Source organism: Microtus oregoni, unplaced genomic scaffold (assembly GCF_018167655.1).
Source record: "Microtus oregoni isolate MIOR12 unplaced genomic scaffold, Mior012 000032F_ref0000030, whole genome shotgun sequence".
NCBI classification, from domain to species: Eukaryota; Metazoa; Chordata; class Mammalia; order Rodentia; family Cricetidae; genus Microtus; species Microtus oregoni.
The window spans coordinates 12,128,773-12,154,259 of record NW_024543091.1 but is presented as its reverse complement, the minus strand read 5'-3'; the positions used below and the strand labels follow the sequence as shown (position 1 = coordinate 12,154,259).

Here is a 25,487-nt window from a genome sequence, read left to right as displayed (position 1 = left end):
ATGACAGAGTGCTTTGGAATATATATGCAGAAGCTAGAAGAGTCCATCCATCAGAATGCCCACTGCCAGTTGCCTGGGATTTGTCTGTTCTTTTCCTGAATGAAGCAAGAGGTTTGTGGTCAGAAACCCATTTCCCAACTGTATATGGCAGCATGCACCTGTAATTCCAGTACTCCCAGTACTTAGAAGGGAGAAGTAAGATGGTTCCAGGTCAGCCCCAGCCCCACAAAGAGATTTTACCCCCATCACCACCAAAAAAGGAAACCTTGCTCCTCTTCCTCATCTCCCCATTCTCTTACTATGACCTCAAACATCTGGGTGGTTGGATGCATGTGCTTGAAAATTATCATTCCAATATTCTTTTTATTCATCTAAAAAATCACTTTTATAAAAACTCTTGGGGTTTTGTTTTGGGTGTATAGGCTTTCCTCCATCATACTCAGTTCTGACAGGTAGGTACCATCTAGAGGGTAAACAGGCACCTTGTACAGCAAGAAGGAAGTATAAGAGAAAGAAGCTAAATCTCCCAAATCTTTATGTTCTGCTGGTCAAAAGCACATCTTGTCTCTTTTCACAGCTGCACAATGAAAGGATGGAATCCAGAACCATCAAAGTGACATGATTTCAGTGCAGGAATCTGTAGCCATTCTCCCTGGCATTCTAAAGAAACTGTGGGATTGTGAGCAAATGGGAAAAAAGACTGAGTTATAGGAACTGAAGACTCACTCTGTCTTCCCGTTAGTGAATAATCTTCAAATAGTCATTCCTCAAGCTCAGACACAAGCATGGAGCCAGCCGCGTGCACTGACCTTTGTAGCATGAATTCTAATTGATCTTAATAAGAAAACTCGTAGTCATCTATCAGGCGATGAAAGCTGAAGGATCAGAGAAGCAGAGCATCTAACCACTAGAGTTCTTACCTCTACCAATGCTCAGACCAGAGGGGTGATCCTGTCCTTACAAATCCTCAGGTTGCATCTATGACCGAATTCTCAGACTGCCTCCCTCAGACTGCTCTGAGCTCCTGTCTCCTCCCTCCTTGTATTCCTCTTTTCACCCAGCTACACCATTCCTGTCTTCACCTTGCTAGTGCTGGGATTAAAGTCACGTGGTCCCAAAATTCTAGGATCACCTTTGTGTGAGCTCTGTTTTGTTTTTAGACAGATTCAATCTCAAGTAACCAGGGTGACCTTGAACCCACAGAGATCTGTCTCCTGAGTCAACCTGGGATTAAAGGCTGCCTGGCCTCTATGGCTTAGCTTTGCACTCTGATCTTCAGGCAGGCTTTGTTTGTTATAGAATATACAAAACCTCACCAGAGACCTTGATTGGACTGGGCTCAGAATCACACTTCTAAAATCTCAGCACTTGCAAGGCAGAGGCAGGAGGATGGAGAGTTCAAAGCCAGCCTGGGCTACTTAGTGAGACCCACCTTAAAAACCAAGGAAACAAATTAAATTTGGTCCCAGTTCTCATGACAGGCACTGGCTACCACTTACAGTTTAAAGAAATAAGAAAGATGGGCACCCAAAAAGGCTGAAAATTTGAAAGATTATTCCAAGTATTGTGATGTGGGAGTCCCCTCTGTGTGCTGTGATTACCATTAATTAATAAAGAAACTGCGTTGGACCTATAGCAAGGCAAAACTTAGGTGGGCAGGGAAAGGTAGGCTGAATGCTGGGAGAAAGAAGGACAGAGTCAGAGAGAAGCCATGGATCCACCACTTGTGACAGATACTGGGAACTTTAGCTGGTAAGCCACAGCCACGTGGGGATACACAGATTAATAGAAATTGGTTAAATTAAGATGTAAGAGCTAGCCAATAAGAAGCTAGAGCTAATAGGCCAAGCAGTGATTTAATTAATACAGGTTATTTTGGGTCTGAGCCGCCAGAACGAGCAAGCCGCCTCCTACAACAAAGTATGTGTGAAAAAAAGTATGTGTGAAAGTGTGGGCGGAGAGACACGGCAAGTTGGGATGAAAGGACCACATTCCTGTGTAAGCGCACCGAGTAGACTGAGTCAAGGTTGCAAGCACTGGAGTTTCCCTTAGTCGGCTGCCTTTTCCTGGTGACTTCAAGATCAGCCTCAGGTAGTACCACCGAGCCTAAGAGGTCAGCAGAGTTCTTGTTCTTAAAGGTCGGTGAACTCATGCAAGCATACAGACAGGTATAAGGTGGCAACTGCTCCCCAGGGCCATCTTGTTTTCAGGTTCATTAGAGTTTCTGAGTGTTAGAGCCCATCTTATGTTCTTCCATCACCAAGCGACCCTGTTGCAGACTCAACTTCAGCTTGATCCTGGGCATCCTTCAACTCCAATTCCGGGTGGTGCAAGGCTCAGCTTCCCAGCCCTGCAGCCCGCACGGTTCTTCTGGAGTTGCAGGTTATAGAGATGCCTTCCACGAACCCTTCCTTACCCTAAGTCCTCTCCCTAGAAATAGCTGGGCCTGTCGGGGAGCAGCCTTCATGCTCCCTGGTCCGCGCGGGACACTCTAACAGCACCTGCCACCGCAGCCCCTGGAGTGGGTGACGCTCCCGCACTGTCCTACGTTCGCGGCCACGGGGGACTCTGCCAAGGAGGGTTTGGGATGTCAGCCGCGTGGGTTGATGATGCTCGGTGCCCGCTGCCGATGGGAGGCAGCGTGAGCCCGAGAGAGCGGGGAGCAGTCGCCGCGGCCACGCTCGAGCGCAGCCTCCTCCCGCTCCCACAATGCACAGGGCGGCGGCGGCAGCGGCGGCGGCGGCGGCGGCGGCAGCATCGAGAGCCGCTGAGGAGACCGAGGAGGCTGCAGAGACCAGGCCTCTCGGGAGACCTCCGAGGAGGCGAAACAGCCTAGGAAACCGAGGACGCTGAAGACCCCAGGCTGCTGAGGAGACCTCAAGGGCGGTGGAGAGCGGGCGGCTGTGGAGACCGAGGCGGCCCCGGCTGCTCCCGGTTGCCCCCACCCCCACCCCCCGGTTACCCCCGAGCACGCGCGCCGGACTCACGCGGCGAGCCCGGGGGTGATGACCGGCTGACTGCCGCCCGCCCGCCGCTAGCGAGCGCCTGACGAGCCCCGCCCCGCCCTGCCCGGGCCCGCCCGCCCTCCAGCGCGGCCCGCCCTGCCCGGCCCTTCCCCTGCTCCCCGCCCGCTGCCACCGATTCACCCGCGCGGGCGGCCGCCACGCGAGCTGCGGCCTCCGCCCAGGCGGGGGGCGTCGGCGCTGGGCCCGCCATGGCCGCGTCCGAGCTCTACACCAAGGTAATGCGCGCGCCGCGCGCGGGGCCGCGCCCTGGGGAGGGGTCGCGCGCTGGGGGTCGGTGGTTGTAGCACGGGGTGGGTTCTGCCGGACTGCGCCTCCCTGCCCGGCTGCACCTCCCTACTCTGCCTCCTGGGCCCATTTCGGGTGGGATGCTCTTGGGCAGATGCTCTGGCCGCTGTCCGGGGTCGCGCGCTTAAAATAACGTCCTGTGCCGGTATGCGCCAGGCAGCCTCTCGGGGAGATGATTTCGGATTCTGCAGACAGGGCCAGTCCGCTTTCACCTTTAGCCGCAGGGTTCTTGCCATTGCCCTGGGGTGCGGAGCCTTCGGGAAGATGCTGCCCAGGCGATGGCGAGCTTATTCTCAGGCTCGTCGGTGGCTGGCAGTTTGCAATCTGCGCGTTATCCCCGAGAGCCTCGTTAGCTCCGCGTCCTCACCCTCCTTTCCGGCGAACCTTTCCCTTTTAGTCTTCGTTTAGGGGAAGTGGCAGTCTTTTCAGTCTTAAACCGACGCCCATATTCTCTGAGTCTGGTAATCTCTCTCTGAATGGCGTATTTTGGAGAGACTTCAGAAAATCTGTGTCGGCCAGTTGTGGTGTATGCAATCGTGGTATCTTGTATTATTGTTTCAATGGGTGTTTTGCCAACAATTGATTATTAATTAGCTCTAATTCCATTGAACGGAATTGCCTTAACTTTTCCAGTTCACGTTTTCAAGACTGTGCCAGAATCTCTCTTCTTATCTCTCTCTGTCTGTCTTTGTCTTCCCCTCCGGCACTGGAGATTGTAGAGCCTCAAGCGCCACAGACAAACCCGTTACCACTCAGCTGTACGTAGATAACCCCAGCTTTCTGGACTTTTCCTTTAGCATTTGAAATCAATGCTTGCACCCACGACTTCAGTAAGCCCTGAGCCCAAGTTGCAGCCTACAGGAAAGAAGTCTGGGTGGGACATCCAGATACCTGCACCTGGTCTAGATGTTTTCACTAATTGTGTGGCCTTGGGCAGCCTCTCTGGTTCAGGTTTTTTACAAGTCAATAGAGTTTGTTACACTTGTCCTGCAACCCTTAGGAGCTGTTGTGAGAAACCATTTTGTTTTGTTTTGTTCTTTTGAGGCAGGGTTTTCTGTTTCTCTGACCTGGAACTTGGTCCGTGTACTAGACTGGCCTTGAACTCATAGATCTGCCTGCTTCTGCCTCCTAAGAGCTGGTATTAAAGGAGTGCACCACTGCCACCCGGCCTTGAGAACCAAATTTAATACGAGTTGTGAAAGCTTTAAATGTATAACGTTTTTCTACAATTATGAGTTATCTGATTAATTTCTTCCAGCCATGAAATGAAGAGCTTGCATGAACCTGGTACTTCTTTCTTTCTAGTCCTAGATTTAAAAAGTGTACAATTAGAATGTTTCTCTAAACCTCCTAATTTTTTTAGGCATGGTAGCTCTCTAAGATCTGAGTGACTATCACTGGAAACTGATTGAGAGTTACCTTATTAACTATATAAGTACACTTTTAAGTGGTTTGCAAATATTATCTCATTTAATCCTTACAATTAATGTATGAGTAGATACAAGTATCAGGTATGTTCCTGTGAAGAGCTGTCAGTCTGTAAACATTGCTTAGTTACATTGTTCTCTCCTGTCTGGCCTCTTCCAAGGCCCTGGCCATCAGTCCCATCCTGAACCTGCTAATCGTAGGCTGATAAGTAGAAATCAGGAGGTAAGCTGTTGGACTTCTGGATCTGTTTTTGTGCCCAAAAGATAACTTGTAGGAAAAAAGTTGGGAAAGGTGTTGCCATTTTTAAATGAGAAGGTTTTGAGTTTCCATCACAGCTTTATGGGACTAATGAAAGACTAATTAATCATTTAGTCTTTCTAGATACAGACTAATTTAGTCACTGAAACTGAGGTTGGGACTTAAGGGGCTTTCTCCTAATGTCACAAATACCCAAGAATAGCCTGGTTCCATAGTTATTTGTGGGCCGATTCTCTGAGTGGGCCAAAGTTTAATGACAGGCAGGGATATTTATTGAGTATCCTGATACTCTGCCTGATGTTTAGAGTTTCTAACAGTGGACAAGTCATAGCCCTTTCCCTCATAGAGTTCACAGTCTGCTTCTTATATTCTTGAGCCACTTTGTCTCTCTGAGGGCATAAATAACCTGCCGTTACCTTAACAACAGCAGGCAGATGTGTTAGAAGGGGGTGGGAAGTGTTCCGGGCTGTGGCAAAGCCTGATTGCAGTATTGGCCTTTGCGATTAAATATGAAAGTGCCCCTTTAAAAGTTGTCATCGGACCTTTAAGGCAGATTTTGATGTGTGATACAGATCAGCTCCTATTACAGTGAAGGGCATGGGACTGCTGGTCAATTTATTTTCTTAAGTTAGAATGATAATGATTTTGTCATCACAATTTAGCAGGGTTTCCATTTCATAAAAATTTCTAGAAGTTTAAATATTTAAGAGCAATAACTTAGTGCCTGGATTAAAGTTTCTTGAGGCGACATTTTGGTTAAAACATATTTGTTGATTTTTTCCCCCAGGTGTTGCTAAGAAGCTTTTGAATGTTTTTTTAAAGTACAGCATTATTGAGTTCCTCTGTACTGTACAATTCACCAATTTAAACTCCCCAGATTGGTAGTTTTGGCATATTCACTGTGATTTTTAGGTCTACCCTGCAGTTGTTATGTTATTGCCCTGAAGAGAGTTGTTAGTCTTGACTTGGCAGTAGATTTCTGTGTGGCAACCTCATCTAATGATGCTTTTAATAACTTAAGAGGTTCAGCATTGTGGAACTAAGTTTATCAATGAGACCTGGAAGGATCACCTGCAGCAATTTAATTAATTGAGTATTAATCAGGTATATATACCATTGATAGCACATGGGTACTTTAGAATATACAAAGGTACCTAAAGCTATTTGAGTAAAAGTCCCTGGGATATATGAAGATGCTAAGTATTTTAAGAAAGAAAAAAATCAGACAGCAACTCCAAAGCCATTAAAAATTTCCCAAAGCAAAACAGCCTTGTAGGGCAGTAGATTTCATACTTGCTACCATATTTACCTTTTCCACGTTTTCTTATATACCTGCTGAAGCCATGTAACCTAGGTGTGTGTGTGTGTGTGTTCTGGTGTAGTTCATTTTGATATTCAATAGCACTGTCCTCTCAAATTACCCATTCCTGGAGATTCTAATATTCTGGGGTTGAAATCCATTCTTTGATCCTGTGTTGTGATTTGCAGTTTGGCAAGTACATCCTTCAGTCATGCTCCCTCTATGACTTTTTCTTCTGATGTCCCTGGTCTTGTTAATGGCAATGCTCTTCTAGTTCCACAGGTTTGGAACTTCTGCATCTTTTCCCTTGGATCTTATATTTTACTTCTTTACCAATTTTGGTTCCATTTGACATCCAGCTGTTAGGATTCTGAACCACTGCTTGCATCTTCTTTTTTTTTTGTGTCTCAGTGACCTGGGTACATTTCCATCTGACTACAGTTGTATGTATGTTAACATTGTTTAGTACTATAAGCCTCTGAGATGCTATTTTGTTCAGCTCTCATTTGTTGAATAAATGAATGAATGAATGAATGCATACTTAAATAGGAGGAGGTAGAGATTGAAAATTATGGCAGGGTGGTGGTGGTGCACATTTTTATTCCCAGCATTCAGGAGGCAGAGGCAGGTGGGTCTCTGTTAATTCAAGCCAGCCTGGTCTACAGAGTGAATTCCAGGATAGCCAGAGCTACAACACAGAGAAACCCTGTCACAAAAAAATGACAACAACAACTAAGAGAGAGAGAGAGAGAGAGAGAGAGAGAGAGAGAGAGAAAGAAGAAGAAGAAGGAGGAGGAGGAGGAGGAGGAGGAGGAGGAGGAGGAGGAGGAGGACATGGATCAGGCATAGTGATGCCCTTTTGTAATCTAGCATTTGGAAGGCAGGACTTACTATAAGTTCAAGGATGGCTTGAGCTATATAACAAGATCCTATCTGAGAAAAAATGAAAAGCAAATTATAAGAATGTGATGAAAGAAGTAAACACATAATAAGGCATGTTGAAGAGGATGAGTAATAGAGAGAACTGGCAGCCAGTGAGACCAAAAAGAGAGCTGTTTCAGGGAACACAGTGTGAATTGCAGAGGTCTGGTAGTCTGAGGTACGCTTAGAAAGGCGCTCAAAGAAGGAAATAAACCTGAGAGACATTTCTGCGAAGGATTAGATATAGGATAAGAAGGAGAGGAGCCAAGATAAGGGCATGCTGGTAGCTCCACCTTGGAAACTAGAAGCTGTTCAAATGGAAAATTACTCAGAATAATTGTTTGATCAAATTGCTTGATCAAATAACTGCTAAATTTCTTGATTAAAGCAAAGAGATGATGAGTTGCTCTAGAAATTTGTCAATGTCTCTTAAATTGTGAAGGCCCTGTGTATTGTCCAGAGGCTCAAAGATTACAGAAGTGTTCTAACTCTAGTAAGAGTTGCCACTCCTGGACCAGTTGCTTAAAAAGAAAGGAAAAATAGAAGCCCAATGAGGAACATACTTTGCCTGCCTGCCTGCCTTCCTTCCTTCCTTCCTTCCTTCCTTCCTTTCTTCCTTCCTTCCTTCCCTTAATGTAGGGTCTTACTTTACAGCCTAGAACTTATCCACCTAGACTGACCTCAAATTCATGGGAGTCCTCCTGCCTTAGCCTCCTCCTAAATTTTGGAATTACACACATGAGCTGCCATGCCCGGCTATGATTTGTTTCTTGACAAATGTATAGCCAAACTAGAGAAATTTCAGAATGGAATGGTCAGACAAAAAAAAAAAAGAAGCTAGACATATAAGAGGGATAGAACTTGAAAAATACAGGTGTTCTGGAAATATCAAGAATTAGAAATTTGGCCAGCAACATGGTTTGGTTGTTAAGGGCACATGTCACTGAGCTTATAACCTAAACTCAATCCCCAAGATCTCCATGGTAGAATAGAGAACTGAGTCTCTCAAGTGGTACCCTGACCTCTGTGTGTATTCTTGCATGTGCATGCTCACACTCACACAAGTAGATAAATGTGATAGTAACTTTAAAAAAATGAAAAAACATAGTAGAAATTTGTAACATCTTACTTTAGTAGCTGTTAGCTTATTAGAATTTGAAATAAATATGTATCATTTTAAATGAATTCTATTGTAAACATACAGATTTGTGCTTATGTAATGGAGTACCTCAAGTTATGATATCAACCTAGTTGTAGTTTCTAAATTAGAGTCTGCGTAGTCTACGGATGGTATTTTTTTGTGTTCTCTCTCTCTCTCTCTTAATTTTGTTTTTGTTTTTTCAAGACAGGATTTCTCTGTATAGTTCTAGCTCTCCTAGAACTTGCTCTGTAGACCAGGCTACCCTACAGAGGTGGAGCCCACAGAGATCCACCTGTCTTTGCCTCCCAAGTGCTGGGATTAAAGTTGTGTGCCTCCACAGCCCTCCTCATGAATAGCATTCCTAATATACCAAACTGTCAAACCCCAAACCTTTCTTTGGCAGAGTTAAGAAATTAGCCAACTAGAACTAGTTTAAATGTTTATTTATTCACTTTTGTTTGTTTTTGTGTGTGTGTGTGTGCCTACACACCTCTGCATGAGTTTATGTGAACAAAGTTTGTGCAAGTCTTGGATGTCAGAGGATGTTGTATCTCCTGGAACTGGAGTTACAGGTAATTGTGAGCCACCTGATTTAGGTGCTAGGAGCTGAATGTAGGTCCCCTGCAAGAGCAGTAAGCACACTTAACCTCTGAGCCATCTAGCGCTGTAGAGTTCATTTAGTTGGAAATAAAAGAAAACCTTTTCAAAACAAGAAAGGAATTTTATTCACTTGTGTGACCTGAAAGTTTAAGATTAGCAGCGCAGGTATATCTTCAGGACTGTGTGCCACTGACTCTCGTGTGCTGTCTGACATTGTTCTCATCTTCAGGACAACTGTGACTAGAGCGTGGAGTCTGCAGATCACATGATTGCACAGCTCTGGGCCTCGGGGAAGAGAGCCTGGTAGAGAAGTTCTTCCTGCCCTTTCTTAGAGTCATGTGCCCGTTCCTTCCTCAACACCCTGTTGGAAGTGTGGGAAGAATACCATGAGAGATCAAGTTTATGCTTGCCCAGAGGCTTGAAGGAGAACAGGCATTGTGATTGGTAGTCTCATTATGACCTTATGGGATGGCTGAGAGCCATTCTCCTTTACAAGGAATAGTGCTGAGTAGACAAAATGACAAACGGTCCTCAATCAATGTCATCTATGAATAGATCACGAAAAATGATGGTGATCAAGTTCTTACTATTTCTGATCTTTGAGTGAAGTGAAAAGTTTGTTTTTTTTAACCTAACCAAGATATTAAATATATTCCCCCTAGAAAATAATCTATGAAAATATAGCTATGGGAAATCTATACAAGCAAAGTTAGTAATAAGATATCAGAAACTGAAGGTGTAAAACATACCTTTTACCCAGTCTGCGAGGACTTGGTGAATTATATGTTGCTAATTTTTTCTGCTGTATTTCCTCAGCATTGCATATTTCCTCTTACTTTCTTCATAGCCTTGCTTGTGCACAGTATTCTCTTCCCTCATTTTCACCCAGTGATAACATTCGCACAGTTTCTCCCCCTTTCTTTTGAGACATGGTCTCATGATCTCAGGCTGCCCTCAAGTTTGTTGTGTAGCCAAGGATGACCTTGAAGTTCTGATCCTCCTGCATCTACTTCCCAGTGCTGGATTTACAGTGTGCACCACCACAGCCCCTTTGTGCACTGCTGGGGACCAAACTCAGGGCCTTGTGCATGCTAGGCAGACACTTACCAACAGAACTTTGTTTGTAGACTCCCTGTTGTACAACATCTTAATTTCTTTGTTTTGCCTGTCCAAATTGCCCAATTCATCTTTGATGGTGGTATGTCTTCTGTTCTCCCTCCCCATCTTCTTTATGTCCCTGTTATCTGTAAGTCCCTGCTGCTCAGTGAGAGTTAGAACTGAGCACACATACACCCTGTAATGAGCTAAGATATATTGCTATTGGAGGAACCATTCCTTAGCACTCAGTGTGTGCTTTACTTGGTCAAACCCTGCACCTTTCCTTTCTTACCACTCCCTGAATCTGACATCATAGGAAGTAATTTTTATGAGTTTGCATAATCATTTTCTGTGTGCATGAACAAGCACTTTTGTGTTCGGTTAGTTTTCAAACTGGTTAGCCTAGACTAGTTCACTCTTAGTTTTCTGGCTTTGTCTAGCATAGTAAGAGACCATCCTTACTTGAAAACATGTTGTTTTCATACAGGACTGGTCTCTATCTGTTGAGACTAAGAAAAACATAGTTAGACAAACTACTTAGGTTAGGATTTCTGCAGATGTTTACCATAAAATCAGAGCATATGTATTTCAGTAATGTGAATTTAGATCAAATTGTGGATTAAGTCTTTTATAATTTGAGTGGCTATTTCTTATTTTCCAAGTCAAGAAAGTTAGATTACGATAGATGACAGTGCATTTTAGTGCACTCCTATTTCTATTTGGTTTCTGTTCCAGAGTAGGGTTTCTCAACCTTTGCACTAACAGTAAATTGGATATTTTTTTTTCCTCAAATGTCTGTTCTTTGTATTGTAGGATATTTAGCCAAATTCATGACTTTCAGCTGCTAGTTCACTAGTACCCTCTACTTCTGTTTATGACAATCTATACTATCTCCAGACATTGCCAAATGTCCCTTAGGGGCCAAGGTAAACAAACCACTACCCTGAAGCCAGTGCCCAGACCTTAAGACTTAGATTAGGGTAGGAGGAAAACGTAGAAATAGTTAAAAACAGAAGCAGAGATTACTTGTAAAAATTAGTTGACTTGAGAGCAGGACATGTTTCATAGACACAATACCTGTGAGCCAGTATGGTGGGCTAGAACCAGCTATTTGACAAGCTGAGGCAGTTCAAGTCATGCAGGGCAACCTGGTGAGACCCTGTCATAAGGGACATGATGTTTGCCCACCATATATGAAGCCACAGTCCCCAAGTTCAATCTCCAGCAGTGTTCTGCTCCCCACAGAAAAATAAATAAATAAAAGAGGTAGTCAGGCAGAATCCAAGTCTCCTTGGTGAGAATTGGCATTTATACATGGGGTAGGACATTCACATTCATCTTTAAAAATAGCACCTTGTATGCACATTACCTCAAGGGCAGGGAGACTGGATGTCCCACTTCTGGATGATAACTTCCATGCCTTTATTTTGTGTTGAGAAATGCTTCTCAGTAGAAATATATACGCTTGTTTAAAATAATCTTCTGGAAACGTAAACTCCTTCCTTTCTTTCTTTAATAACAAACAAACACACAAGCAAGCAAACAAGCAGAATCTTGCTTTATAGCCCTGGCTGGATTGAAACTTGCTGTGTAAACCAGACTGGTCTCAAACTCCCAGAGAGCCACCTGCCTCTGTCTTAAAGGTGTGCACCACTAAGTCCAGTTTATTTTCTTTGTAGTGCCCTTAAAAAAAAGAAATTACTTACCACCTTTTCTTTTTTAAATCTTTGAAGAATTTTGGCAATAGAGGAAAAATTGAGGTAGGATTTTAAGAGAGAGAGAGAAAAACCATAGCTTCTGTGCTGAGTGTAAATCATAAATTTCAACTTGAAACCTACCTGATAGTATGCTGTCATCTCATTATAGAGAACATGTCTTTAATTATAGCAAACTCTAACATTTGTCTGAAGTAGTATAAGGATAGGTTGCTTTCAGGTGTATCATACCTTAGGGTTCTTGAGCGTCAGCTGCTGTTGCACAGCAGCACTGAATGCAGTGCGCACCCTAACACTGGCTGTCGTACTCGGGTCTTTGTAGCTTGTGGGGCTTTCTGGTCATTCCTTGTGTGGGACTAAGGATTTGTATCAATTCAATGGTAGCCACAAAGCTAAAGGGGAATGAAGGTCAGGAAACTGAACTGACCCTTAGCATCCTTGAAGTTTCCTTACTTTTCCTCAGGTACTAAAATCTTGATTTTTTGTTTTGTTTTGTTTTTGCTTTCATTTTTGGAGACAGGGTTTCTTTTCTCTGTGTAGCTGTGGAGCCTGTCCTGGAACTTGCTCTGTAGACCAGGCTGGTCTCACAGAGATCCGCCTGCCTCTGCCTCCTGAGTGCTGGGATTAAAAGCGTGCGCCACCATCTGGATTTTTGTTTGTTTTTTACTCTATTAGTTTCAGTTATTTTCTTCTAAAAATTTTGACTTGTACAAATGCATGGATCTGGCAAAACAGTTTTTTATAGTAATGATTACTATTTACTGAGGCCTTGCTGTGGTCCAGATAGCCTTTAAAAGAAATTCTTTGCCTGGCCTGGTTGCAGTAAGCCTGTAATGTCATTTGCTTAGGAGGGTTGGCAGGACTGCAAATTCCAGGCCCACCTGGGCTATAGAATGAGGTTAAAGGCCAGCCTGAGCTGCGAGGTGAGACTCTTTTTCAAAATCTAATGTCTTACTAGGTTGTGCTGGATGTTTGGATATGGTGGCCTGGGGCTGTAATCCTAACATTCTGGAGGCCAAGACAAGAGGATTGTCACAAGTTGATGGCAATTGGGCTCTTAGAGGTGGAGACTGTCCAGGCTGGACTGGAACTCACAGTGTCGACTCGGCTGGCCCTAAACTTGTGTCAGCCAGTCCTGCTGCTTCTGCCTCCACCTCCCAAGAGGGAGAGTAAAGGTTTGCCTTACCACACTTGGCTTATCTAAAACAGGACATTTTTAAAAAGAAAGATTCCACCTGTCCTGTTAGTGTTTCTAAGTAACTTTTAAATTTGCCTGTGTTCCTCACAAGCCAGACAATCTAACTTATAAGTGTCTTCTTCCTTTGCTGTGACTCATCGCTTTTCCCTGAAAGAGTGGCAGCATATTATAGCAACCAAGGCGTGGACACCACATCTACAAGACTGAATCCTGGTTTTGCTTTCTTCCTCCCTCCCTTCCTTCCCTTTAATCCTTTCTTTTTTTTTTATTGAAAATTATTATGTGTATGAGTGTTTTGCCTGCATGTATGTCTGTGTACTATGACCATATCTGGTTCCTATGGAGGTCAGAAGAGAGTATCAGTTATAAATAGCCATAGCTGACATGTGGGTGCTGGGAATGAATTCAGGGTCCTGTGCAGTAGCAGCCAGCACTCCTGTTAAACAGCTGAGCCCTCTCCAGCCCTGCTGCTCCCCCATTTTGCTATTAGCTTTCTATATGGCCTGTAACTAAGTTACTCGCCCTTTCTGTACTTCAGTTTTCTCATTTTTGTTTTATTTGTATGTATGTGTTTTTTTTTTTTTTTTACTTAAAAATTTCCACCTCCTCCCCTCCTCCCATTTCCCTCCCCCTTCCCCTCCCACTCCAGTCCAAAGAGCAGTCAGGGTTCCCTGCCCTGGGTCCTCTCCCCTCCATCCAGGTCTAGGAAGGGGAGCATCCAAACAGACTGGGCTTCCACAAAGCCAGTACATGCAGTAGAATCAAAACCCAGTGCCATTGTCCTTGGCTTCTCAGTCAGCCCTTCTTGTCCGAAACGTTCATAAAGTTCGGTTTGATCACATGCTCCATCAGTCCCAGTCCAGCTTGCTTTGGTGAGCTCTCATTAGATCAGTCCCACCGTCTCAGTGGGTGGGCGCACCCCTAAATCCTTGGGCATCTGAGGAGAGGGAGCCAAGGCCCTATCCTATAGCCATACTGATGAATATCTTGCATATCACCATAGAACCTTCATCTGGCGATGGATGAAGCTAGAGACAGAGACCCACATTGGAGCACTGGACCAAGGTCCAAATGAGGAGCAGGAGGAGGAAGAACATGAGCAAGGAAGTCAGGATTATGTATGTGTTTTTGTGTGAATGTGTATTTGTATATATATGGAGGCTAGAGGACAGCCTTGGATATCTTGTTCCTTGGGAGCTGTTCACCTTATTTTATTTTATTTTATTTTATTTTTTTGGTTTTTCGAGACAGAGGTTCTCTGTGTAGTTTAGGTGCCTGGCCTGGAACTAGCTTTTATAGAGCAGGCTGGCCTTGAACTCACAGAGATCTGCCTGCCTCTGTGCTAGGGTTAAAGGCATGTACCACCACTGCCTGGCCTTGTTTTTTGAGATAGGGTCTGGAACTCACCAATTGGACTTGGCTGGCAGACCAGCAAGCCCCATGGGCCTGTCTGTATCCACCCACCCAGCGTTAATATTTCTAACTCATGTGCCACAATGCCCAGCTTTTCAGACTTATTTATTTATTCACTCATTTTTTTTAAATGTGTGCGAGTGTTTTGCCTGAATTATGGATGGTTACCACCTATATGCCTGGTGCCCTTGGAGATCAGGTGAAGGTGTTGGGTGCTCTAGAACTGGAGGTACAGATGGTGGCCAGCTGCCATATGGGTACTGGAGGTACAGATGTGGCCAGCTGCCATATGGGTACTGGATTCTGCTGACTGAACCCAGGCCATCACACTGCAGCCCACATTAACGTTGACGTTTAGGAATCTTCTTGCCTCACCCTCCAAATGCTAGGATTATAAGTATGAGGTCCAATGCCAGCTGCCTCTGGATATCCATAATATTTCATTTTATTAATAGAGTATGTGAGGAGACCTGGTACATGGTAGTGACCTAGTAATTATTTTTCTATTTTTAAGGACAACTGAGAAAAGTGCCGCCTTTACATTAAGACATAATTAAGAATTGTCTATTCTGCTATTAATAGGTCTGAAATAGTAAAGGAAATGACTTGCAAAGTTACTTTGGAAGACATTCTCTTAAAATATATTTAAGGTCTCAGTACGTAGCTCAGTTGGCAGAGTCCTTGTCTAGTATGTATGGAGCCATGGGCTTGATCCTCAGCACTCAGTGAACCGGGTATGGTATTGCATACCCCTAATCTTGGCACTTTTGGGGGAGGGGGGCAGCAGCGAGAAGATCAAAAGTTCAAGATTATTCCCATCTACATAGGGAATTTGAGACCCGAGTGAGCCAAAAACTAACTCTCGCTCTCTCTGTCTCTGTCTCTGTCTGTCTGTCTCTCTCTCTCTCTCTCTCTCACACACACTATTTATTTGTTTGTTTGTTTGTTTATTGAGACAGGGTTTCTCTATAGCTTTGGAGCCTGTCCTGGAACTAGCTCAGGTTGGCCTCAAACTCACAGAGATCTGCCCGCCTCTGCCTTTTGAGTGTTGCAATTACAGGTGTGTGTCATCACTGCCTGGTTACATATACATTTTTAATAGTAAAAATATAATAAATATTTAATGTGAAGGAGGTAAATACAGAAAAAACTACACGCAGCTGATGGAGGAAGGTCATTGGCTAATAAAGGAACTGCCTTGGCCCATTTTATTGGTTAGAAGATAGTTGGGAGGAGTAAACAGAACAGAACGCTGGGAGGAACAGGAAGTGAGCTCAGACTCGACAACTCTGCTTGCTGGAGCAGAGACGCCATGCTCCCGGCTCCTGGGCAGAAGCACGCGATGAAGCAAGCCGCCAGGTTAGACATGCTGAACCTTTCCTGGTAAGACCGGTGCTCACAGATTATTAGAGATGGGTTGATCGGGATGTGAGAATTAGCCTGTAAGGGCTAGAGCTAAAGGGCCAAGCAGTGTTTAAATGAATACAGTTTGTGTGTTGTTATTTCGGAGCATAAGCTAGCCAGGCTGCCGGGGTGCTGGGAATGCAACCCCGACACTCTTATTACAACACGCAGCCCTACTGTTTTCAAGTGCTCTAATATTTGATGTATAAATCCTTCTAGTCACCTATTTCTGTTTATGTTTTCTAGAGAAAACTGGTTTGTATTCAGGCGTAAATGGAGTACCTGTATCACATACCCTTCCCCCAGAGACAGGGTGTGTGTGAAGATTTTAAGAGCCAGGGATTAGGGAGGACCGGGGTAAAGCAGTATCTTCCAGACATGACTGAGCACTGCACCCATGGACTCACAGTGTCTGTCGGCATTCTAGCATGGAGGGTCTCATAAAACCCCACCGTTGCTGAGGAACAGTTGAGGGCTGCTGAGGGAGGAAGAGGCAGTTTAAGGGTTTAGCCCTTGGTAGGTTGACCATGCTCAGTTAATGGTCCCACACCTGTGAGTATATGGGCAGCACAAATAGGACTCTGATTTATAAAAGTAAACAAGAGGACTCGAGTAGCCAGGCAGTGGTGGCGCACGCCTTTTAATCCCAGCACTTGAGAGGCAGAGGCAGGTGAATCTCTGTGAGTTCAAGGCCAGCCTGATCTACAGAGTAAGTTCCAGGTCAAGTTCCAAAGCTACACAGAGAAACCCTGTCTCAAAAAACAAAGCTAACAAAACAAGACAAAAAAAAAAAAGAGGACTTGGAGTTGGGACTTACTGGGGTTGGGGGTGGGGGATTAGATCTAGGAGGAGTTTGGGGGGGAAATGGGGCTGAATATACTCAAAATACATTGGGCCCATATATAAAATTTTCAATCATCCATAAAAATACTATCTTAAAAATGGCTTATTTTATATGTACTACTTTGTAAGCATGATTTGCTTTCTTTAAATAGTATTTTATGAATATTTCCCATGCCAATACATTCTTCTATATTACGACTTTGAGAGATTCTGTCACTGCGTAGACCATGGTGCCCTCAGACTTAAAGCAGTCTGGCTTCAGCCTTCCAGAGTGCCAGGATTACAGTTGTGAGCCAATGTGCCTGACTTATAAAATGTTTTTAATGGCTTCACATTGTTACGATGCAGACATTACTTAACCTGTATTAAGTACTTATAATTTTTTGAAGTTCACACATGAACTGAAGAAGACAAAAAGCTTTTGTGTGTTCCCGTAGAAACTGAGCTGTGGTTTTCATTGAGGTTGACTGGCGGCAAAGTGTCCCATTTTTGCAGTAATCACAATGGTATAGAAATTGGGTGGTGGTGAAATAGATCAACACCAAGGAAATTAGTCTACTTAGAGCTTAGAACACAGGCTACAGGGATCTCACCTTCTCAGGAATAAATTCTTAAGTATTAGTAACACATCTGTAATCTCAGGGTGCCAGTCTTGACAGTTTACTAGAAGCAGATTCTCTAGATGACCGAGATGACAGATGGCTAGAGTGGCCAGAAGAAGTCAGAGTCTAACTTGAGCATACAAAGGATCCTTTCCAGTGTTTTGGAAGCCATAATGCAGGGTGAAGTGTAAGGGATATATTAATATATCTGCCACAGAGGCATATTAGCCAAGGAGACTGTCCCTGACTAACAGATCATCTAGGATCTGTCACACAACTGCACCAGTCTTTAATGTAGGATAGTCTGGCTGCTCTGCTGTTGCCTTTCAATTTGGAGAGACTGACTGGGTAAAAGGGAGGATAATACAGCAGAGAAGTAAGATGGGGAATAGTCTCTGAAACAATAGTGAAATCAGTTAAGCTCTGAAAAGGAGTCTTATAATTAATGTATTTCAGTAAGTCTCTTGGTTTGCAAATGTTATAATTAGTTTCTTATAACAAGTTTCAGCTGAAATGTGTCTAGGAAACTGGCCAGAGGTCTTAAATGACCTGGTCTTGTAAAAGATGTTCATTTCTCTTAGATGAGATATGATCCCTTCCGGGGTTGACATTTCCTGCGTTTATCAGGAGCAGTGTCTTAGTCCCAAGAAAGCAGACAGATCTGTGGAGGAGCAAATGTTTCCATGGCGCTTACCACCTGCACAGTCGGTCATCCCAGTCCAGTTGGTCTTTTGGAGCTGGGCCCCCACTAGAGTGTGTTTAAGAAGCATCTGGGACAGCAGTGGGAGGCTTACTCATGAGGATCACAAGTTTGAGGCCATAAGTAGCTACACAGTGAGTTGGAAGACAGTCTCGGCTACCTTACATGGCACTGTCTCAATAGAAATAGCACTGAGCACAAAACATGTGATGGAACTTAACTGGTTGGGTTGAGATTGGGAAGGCTTATGTGAGTTCATGAAAGTATAAATGATGTAGCTAATTGGTTCATGCCTGTAATCCCAGTGCTTGAGAAACCAAGGCAGGAAGGTTGCTGCAGTTTGAGGTTAGCATGGGCTACTGAGTAAGACTTTACTCATCTTTTTAAAAAAAAGTATATGTGTGTGATAGGAATCAGTACCATAAAACCAGAATCCATAAAACTCAGCTGTTAATAAATAAATATAAAAACAAACTACATAACCCAGCTGTGGTGGTAAATGCCTGTAATCCCAGGATTTAGGAAGTGGATTGGAAGGTGATTTTAAACTAAGATCTTGCCTCAAAACAAAACCACACAAAGAAAAAACCCTACAAGACACAATTGTGATTGAGCCATTTTGTACATTAGTCTTGCATCTTAAAATACTTTTCTTTTTAAGGTTAACTCTTTCCTGTCTTCTGAACAGATATGGTGATATGTGCCTGTTTATCATTCTAGCTCCTTAGGAGACTGAGTCAGGAATATAACTTAAGCCCAGGAGTTTGAGGCCAGTTTGGGTTGCACAGTGGGATGCCTTCTCAAAGTAAAAATAAAAAGCCAAAACCTCATGTGTTCTTTCTTGACTTGCTTAGGTACTGATTTTTTTTTTAACGTCTGAATTTGCATAGATTGAGTTTATTCAGAATGTGGTCTGAATACAGAGTCTTGCCAAGAACCCTGGAGCTGCTTCTGTGAGCCTTCACTGTTATCAGTGAGCTAGCTCTCTTAGTGGCTGCTGTCCTTTAGATTTACAGAGCAGTGACATCAGATGCAGCTGGCACTTAATTCCTGTCAGACAAAGAAACATAATTAATGGGATAACCGCCTCATTAAAATATTTAGAACTTTTTTTCCTGTGTTGCTTCTTCCCCTCCTGATGAGGCTGGAGAAAAAGAATGGTGGAGATTGTTCTCTTGAGACCATGCTAAGCTATTGGTTTGTCTTAAGGCCTATCTAATGGTTCCGATTTCCACATGAATCATTTAGGCTGTGCTGTGATTCTTATTTCCTCGGATGACTGCTCTCTGCTGTTAGTGACAGTTTTCCAGAGATCACTGTGTGACTTTGACTTGTCAGAATCTAAATATGCCCCCACTTTATTGTTTTGTAGAGGTTAGTTTTAAACACAGCTGATTTAGCAAACAGATAACCTGTCTAAGTGGGTGACAGATACTAGGCAGGGATGAGAGACGAAGAGGATCAGTGCTTTCCCATTGCTGCTTTCCTCAGCTGCATGCTGCCTCTCAACTGATCTACTGATGTAGTTTGCACTTCATAAGAATTTTTTAAAAAGATATATGATTAGATACAGCCAGTCAGGGAAAATCAAGGAGAGAGAAGAAAAATCATTTTTTTATGTGATCATCAACATTAAGATACTACTTTTGAGAAAATTGGAAAAGAGTTTTTATTTGGTATGTGTATGTCTATATATACTTTGATATAGGGTGTCAATCTGCAGCCCAGCCTAGCCTGGAACTCTTTGTAGCCCAGGCTAGCTTTGAACCCATAACAGTACTTCTACTTCAGCCTCTTCTGAGTGTTGGGATTGCAGGCTTGAACCATCATGTATAATGTAGAAAGACTTTAATCATTTTATTGTAAAGATGAGAGAATGAAATTAATATGTAACATACAGGTTCCAGATTTTGACATGTAGGGTTTGTTGTTGTTGTTGATATTAGTTGTTGTTGTATTGGAAAATATGCTCTGAGGCTAATTTCTAGGAACAACAAAAAAAAAAACCCAAAGATCTAAAGAAATGATTACATGCATTAGTAATTACCTTTCCGTTCCTGTAATAGAAGACTTGTTATAATCAGCTTAAAAAGAAGAAAGGTTTTTTGTTTGTTTGCGTTTGCTTTTATTTTTTTGCTGACAGTTGTAGAAGTTTCAGTCCATGTTTAGTTGTCCTGTCTCTTTTCCTTTGGCATGGCAGCACATGATAGCAGGGACATGCGGACATATGGCAGAGGGAAGCCACAGAGAGAGGAAGGGGATGGATTCCTGCTCTCTCCTTCCAGGGCGCACTCCGAGTGGTCTAAGACCTTCTTCCTATAGGTTCCACTACTTTCCAGTAGCACTGAAGACCAGGCTTTAACACATGAACCTCTGGGGGACATTCCAGAACCAAGCCATAGAATTAGCCAAATCCATGTCTGTTCTCCTATCCCAAGTGTGGAGTACCGTGTGCTGGAACTGTGCAGTAAGAGTTGCAAGGATAAGCAGTGGATATCCTCTGTGCAGGTCAGAGGATAACTTGTTGAGCCAGTTCTCTCTATCCACCAGGAGAGCTTGGCTGTCAGCCCCTTTACCTACTGTGCAGTTTCATCAGCCCCAGAGCCTGGGTTCTTTTCTAAAAAATATTTAATTTTATTTGATGTGTATGAGTGTTTTACCTGCATGTATATATGTTCACCGTGTGAATGCAGTGCACATGGGGGCAGAAGAGAGGACATTGGATGCCCTGGATCTAGAGCCACAGATGTTAGCTGCTGTGAACTGATCCCAAGTCCTCTGGAAGAGCAGCAAGTGCTCTTAACCTCTGAGCCATCTTTTTCAGTTCCAGAGCCTAGATTCTTAATGATATTATTAGACTGAGATAACCTTCTCTAGATTTCTTGTTAAATATAAAAATACATTCATGGTGGTATAAAGTACTAAAGCCTTTATGATCCTTTTAGCAAAAATCATTCCTGTCTTAAATGTAGCAGTTTTGGGCTGGGGATGTAACTCAGTGGTAGAACTCTTGCCTAGCAGGCCCGAGATGCTCTGGGCTTAATTACCTGCATTGCAAGAGAAACAGAATGTAAGGGCTTTGTGAATGAGACTGTATTATTTGTGTACAGAACAGTTCAGGTGTATGGTAAATGTCAGGAGGTGAAAGATGAATTCTAGTCATGTTCTGAACATCTTGAACATTATTAATATGATATATAATATCCAGTGTTAATCGTGGTTTCTAGCTGTTCTAGTTATATTCAGAGTCTTCCCACTGTACATAGCTTTGTAAAGAGTTAATTTCCTCAGGCCTAGAAACCTGAACATGACAGAGGCAAGAACTGAAGCTTCAGTAATATGGGAAAAGTGGGTATGAGTAAGAGTGAGTGGGTAGAAGACCTCAATTAAAGCATGAGTGAGGAGAGGTGCTTCAGGCTTCCAGACAGGCCTGGTCCTGGGACACCCAAGTTTACAGCTGCTGCAGGATTTTGAGTTTCAGCAGAAGAAGAAAACAAGAATCCAAATGACCAGAGGAGGAAGAGCAAGGCAGCCATTGCACATTTACAGGTGTTAGAACCCAGTGGCTCACTTATGGAAGGTGTATAGGGAACGTGTCCTTTACATACTTAGTACAATCCTGTTAAATTTTAGATTGCCTGTTGAAGTTAAATTGTTTGGAAATTTATTTGGTGATGAAAATTTGAAGCGCAGAGAGACCAGGAAGAGGAGAGGAGTAGGAAAATTCAGAACTTTGTGTGAGTAAGAAATTTAAGTGTGTCAGATGAACATGGTAATATTTGCTCTTACTTTAATTTTATCATTTGCTGAGATGGACAAGACAATGTCTTATTTACACCTTTTTAAAGTTACTCGTGGGGGTTCTCCACAGATAGATCATCTCAGCAGACTGTTTGTTAATGAGAACATTACAGCAAAGGGGAGCTCCGCTGCACTTGTAACTAGTTCCTGTAGCTGATAAGAATGATGCTTATGGATAATGGGCAGGGGAGTCAGGACGTCATAGTTTTGGCACACCAATTCATACATATATGCCCCAGAAAAACATATGTGACATGCCTGTTCTCTGATGTCTCCTAAACTTCTTAAAGATTTATTTTAAAGGGGCTGGAGAGATGGCTCAGTGGTTAAGAGCATTGCCTGCTCTTCTAAAGGTCCTGAGTTCAATTCCCAGCAACCACATGGTGGCTCACAACCATCTGTAAAGAGGTTTGGCGCCCTCTTCTGGCCTTCAGGCATACAGACAGAATATTGTATACATAATAAATAAATAAATAAATAAATAAATAAATATTTTAAAAAAAGATTTATTTTAAAAATGTAATTACGTGTATGTGTGTGTAGAAATGTGCATGTAATGCAATTGCCTTCAGAGGCCAGAAGAGGGCGTCAAATCCCCTGAGGCTGTAGCTACAGGCTGCCTTGGGTACTGAAAGCTAAACTGGGGTCCTCTGCAAGTATGTAACATGTTCGTTCTTAACCTGTGAACTGTCTCTCCAGACCCATCTTCTTCTACTTTTTATTGTTGAGATGAAAGTGTATACCAGGAAAGGACCAGTCATTTGTGACATAAGTAAAGGTCATTTTCTTGCGAAAGGCCAGTCCTCCTCCCAAGCCCGCATGTTCACATTTTTTTGTTTTTCTTTTGGAGGCAGGTTCTCACTATGTAGCCCTAGTTGGCCTGGAACTCATTTTGTAGATCAGGCTGGCCTTACGATCTGCCTGAATTTGGAATTAAAGGTGTGTGCCACCATGTTTGCATTCTATCTACTTCTCCCACATCCTATTTTAAAGGATGTCTTCATGTGGAATCTTCGACAGATCCTCAGTTGTAAGCACATGCTGACTTTAGCAGGCTTGCTGGTGGTTAGGTGTGTATCCATGGCCTTCAGCATTGTCTGTGCTCCTCTTAGGTGTTTAGTGAAGCAAAAGAGGAGAAATTTCAGAGCTCTTGTAACATCATCCTTATTTTCCTCTGCCTGTCATTCCCTTTCCTTCTTTTTTTCTTTTTCTTTTCCTTCTTTTTTTTTGAAGAATTTCCCTAAATAGTTTTTTTTGAAGAAAATAATATGCAAAATGTTTCTGTTTTCAACTAAAGAAGACTTGCCTTTGGAATTTATTAATATGTCCAGTTCCTTTATAATTGTGAAGGAGATAAAGATACTGATTTTAAAAGATGGGCTTTCTGAAAAGATAATATTTGAGCTGTGGTCTGAATAAGGAAGATAAAGCATGATTGCTGGGGAATGAAAGTCAGTCTAGACTTTTTATTTTGTTCATACTTTTAAGAAGGATGTGTTTATTATTTATTCATTCCCTTTTATGAGTGTATTGCCTCCCTGAGTTCACATCCACCACCTGTGTCAGGTGCCTCCAGATGGAGAGAGCACGCATTCCCTGGAACTGGAGTTATGGACAGTGAGAGCCATCTAACGTAGCTGCCTTGTAAGTGCTGCAAGTGCGTCTAACTGAGCCATCCTTCCCGTCTTTGCTTTTACTTTTTAAGACAGGGTCTCATTTTATAGCCATGCTGGCCTGTAAGTCACTGTGTAGATTAGGCTGGCCTCAAACTCATGGCCATCATCCTGCCTCAGTCTTCCAAGTGGTGGAATTACAACTATGAGCCAGCAAGGGCCAGACTTTCTTGGTAATTTTTCAGCTAATTTTCTGATTTACCTGACCATGCTATTCTGACCAAACCACTTTGATTGTTACAAACATGTTTTCCCCTATCTATAAAAGAGAGTAATGGCAGTGAGAAAGTTATTTGGCATAAATTCTATCTATCTATCTATCTATCTATCTACCTACCTACCTATGTGTCACGCCCCACCTCGTCCAGCAAGGAATGACGCGACCACCGGAGCTCTTCTCACTGCAGTTTATTCCAGGACTTTATTCACTCTCTCTCTCTCTTCCTCTCTTCCCCTCTCTCTCCGTTGACCTCTCTTCTCTCTCCTTTTTTCCTCTCTCTCCTCTCTCTTTGACCTCTCTCCTCCCCCCCCTCTCCTTTTTTCCTCTCTCTTCTCTCTCCTCTTTCTCTCCTTCCTCTCTCCTTGACCTCTCTCTCTCTTCCTCTCTCCCCAGGCAAAACCTTTCCCAGCCCTTAAGTAGGCATGGGCTGCCAACCCCGAACTGCCAGGTGAGCAGTGCCCATAGGTTCACACATATGCAGGCAGCTGATAATCATTGCGTGATCATAGCATAGGTCAGGCCTTAGCCATCTCAGGAGTTGATTATACATCTCCATCAGGTGTGACACCACGCAGCTCGCTACACCTATCTGTCTGTCTGTCTGTCTGTCTGTCTGTCTGTCTCTTTGAAGGTGAGCAGGCAAAGGCCTGGGTCTGGCAAATAGAAAGCAGGAGATGCCTTCTCCTCCTTGTTTTGCCAACCCCAACCCCACAGTTTCATACAGGGCTGACTTCTAAGTGGCTCAGGAACTATATATTAAATTACTTTGATTTGGAATCAAGTAGGAAAAACATAAAAGACAAATGTGACTTGAGCAGCTCATAAAAATGAAGAAGCGGTTTACTGTGGGAATTTTTTGTTTTGCTTCAAGAGATTTGTTGTCATGTGACTCATTCAAGCTTTGAACTCACAGTCCACTTGTCTCAGCCTACAGGGTGCTAGAATTATAGTGTTGATCACCATGCTTACCTACGATGGAAGTGTTCATTGAGCTGTGTCTTCATGATTACTTGTGTATGGTGACGGCTAATGGTAGTTTTATGCCAGGTTCTTGAAATTATTTTTTTTCTGCCAAAAGAGAGAGAATGAGTGAGTGTATCTGGGCATGTGTCTGACACTCCCGTTTAAAACTCTTCCTAGTTGTGATATGTAAAATTTTATTATTGTAGAAGAAAGATGTACAGCTAATATCCATATAAGCAGTGACAGTACAGCTAAAGGAGAAAATTTAAAGGTTATGATGAGTTTTTTTTTTTGTTTTTGTTTTTTTACATGAGTCAGTACTACTAGGTAAGGTTTTCTAAACAGAGACCTTGTTATCCTAGAGCCCGGTATCCCATGATTTCATCACAGTCTGCTTGTAGACATCAACTGACTTCTTTTAAACAGGCTCATGTGACAAAAACTTGAACTTTCTTGGAGTTCAATTGTCCTCTTAGTTCCAGTAGTACTTTGATTATATTCTATTCTGTTCAAATTCAATTTGACATCAGTTTTATCACCTTTTTTCACTTTTAGTTTCCTTTTAAAGATTTTATTACCTGGCATTTGCAGATCATTAGTATAGAAGGAACAATTTAAACTTTTAAAAGCTTCCATATCAATTCAGGACTGATTAAAATGACTGTCATTTGTAATCACCTAGGTTCTAAATAGCTATGAAAAGTAGCTCTGTAATTATTCGACACTGCTTTTTTTTAAGAGTAAAGACTTTCAATTTTATTCTTTTTTCTGCTTTTAAAAATTAATTAAAATGTAATTACACTACTTCCCCCCTTTCCTCCCTCCAACCTCTCCCATGTGCCCCTCTCACTACCTCTCAAATTGATGACCTCTTTTTAAAAAATATTTATTTATTTAT

General features: G+C 42.9%; 1 protein-coding gene across 4 annotated transcripts in view; it reads left to right on the top strand.

Moving 5' to 3' along the window:
• The first annotated feature begins 2,723 nt into the window (after positions 1-2,723).
• The window catches only part of Myo5a (myosin VA), a 157,961-nt gene continuing 135,197 nt past the window's right edge, over positions 2,724-25,487 (top strand). For all 4 annotated transcript variants that reach the window (XM_041679885.1, XM_041679882.1, XM_041679883.1 and 1 more), the window contains exon 1: positions 2,724-3,241. In XM_041679885.1, coding sequence (XP_041535819.1) covers positions 3,215-3,241 — 27 coding nt within the window. In that variant the 5' untranslated portion in view covers positions 2,724-3,214. The remainder of the gene's footprint in view (positions 3,242-25,487) is intronic.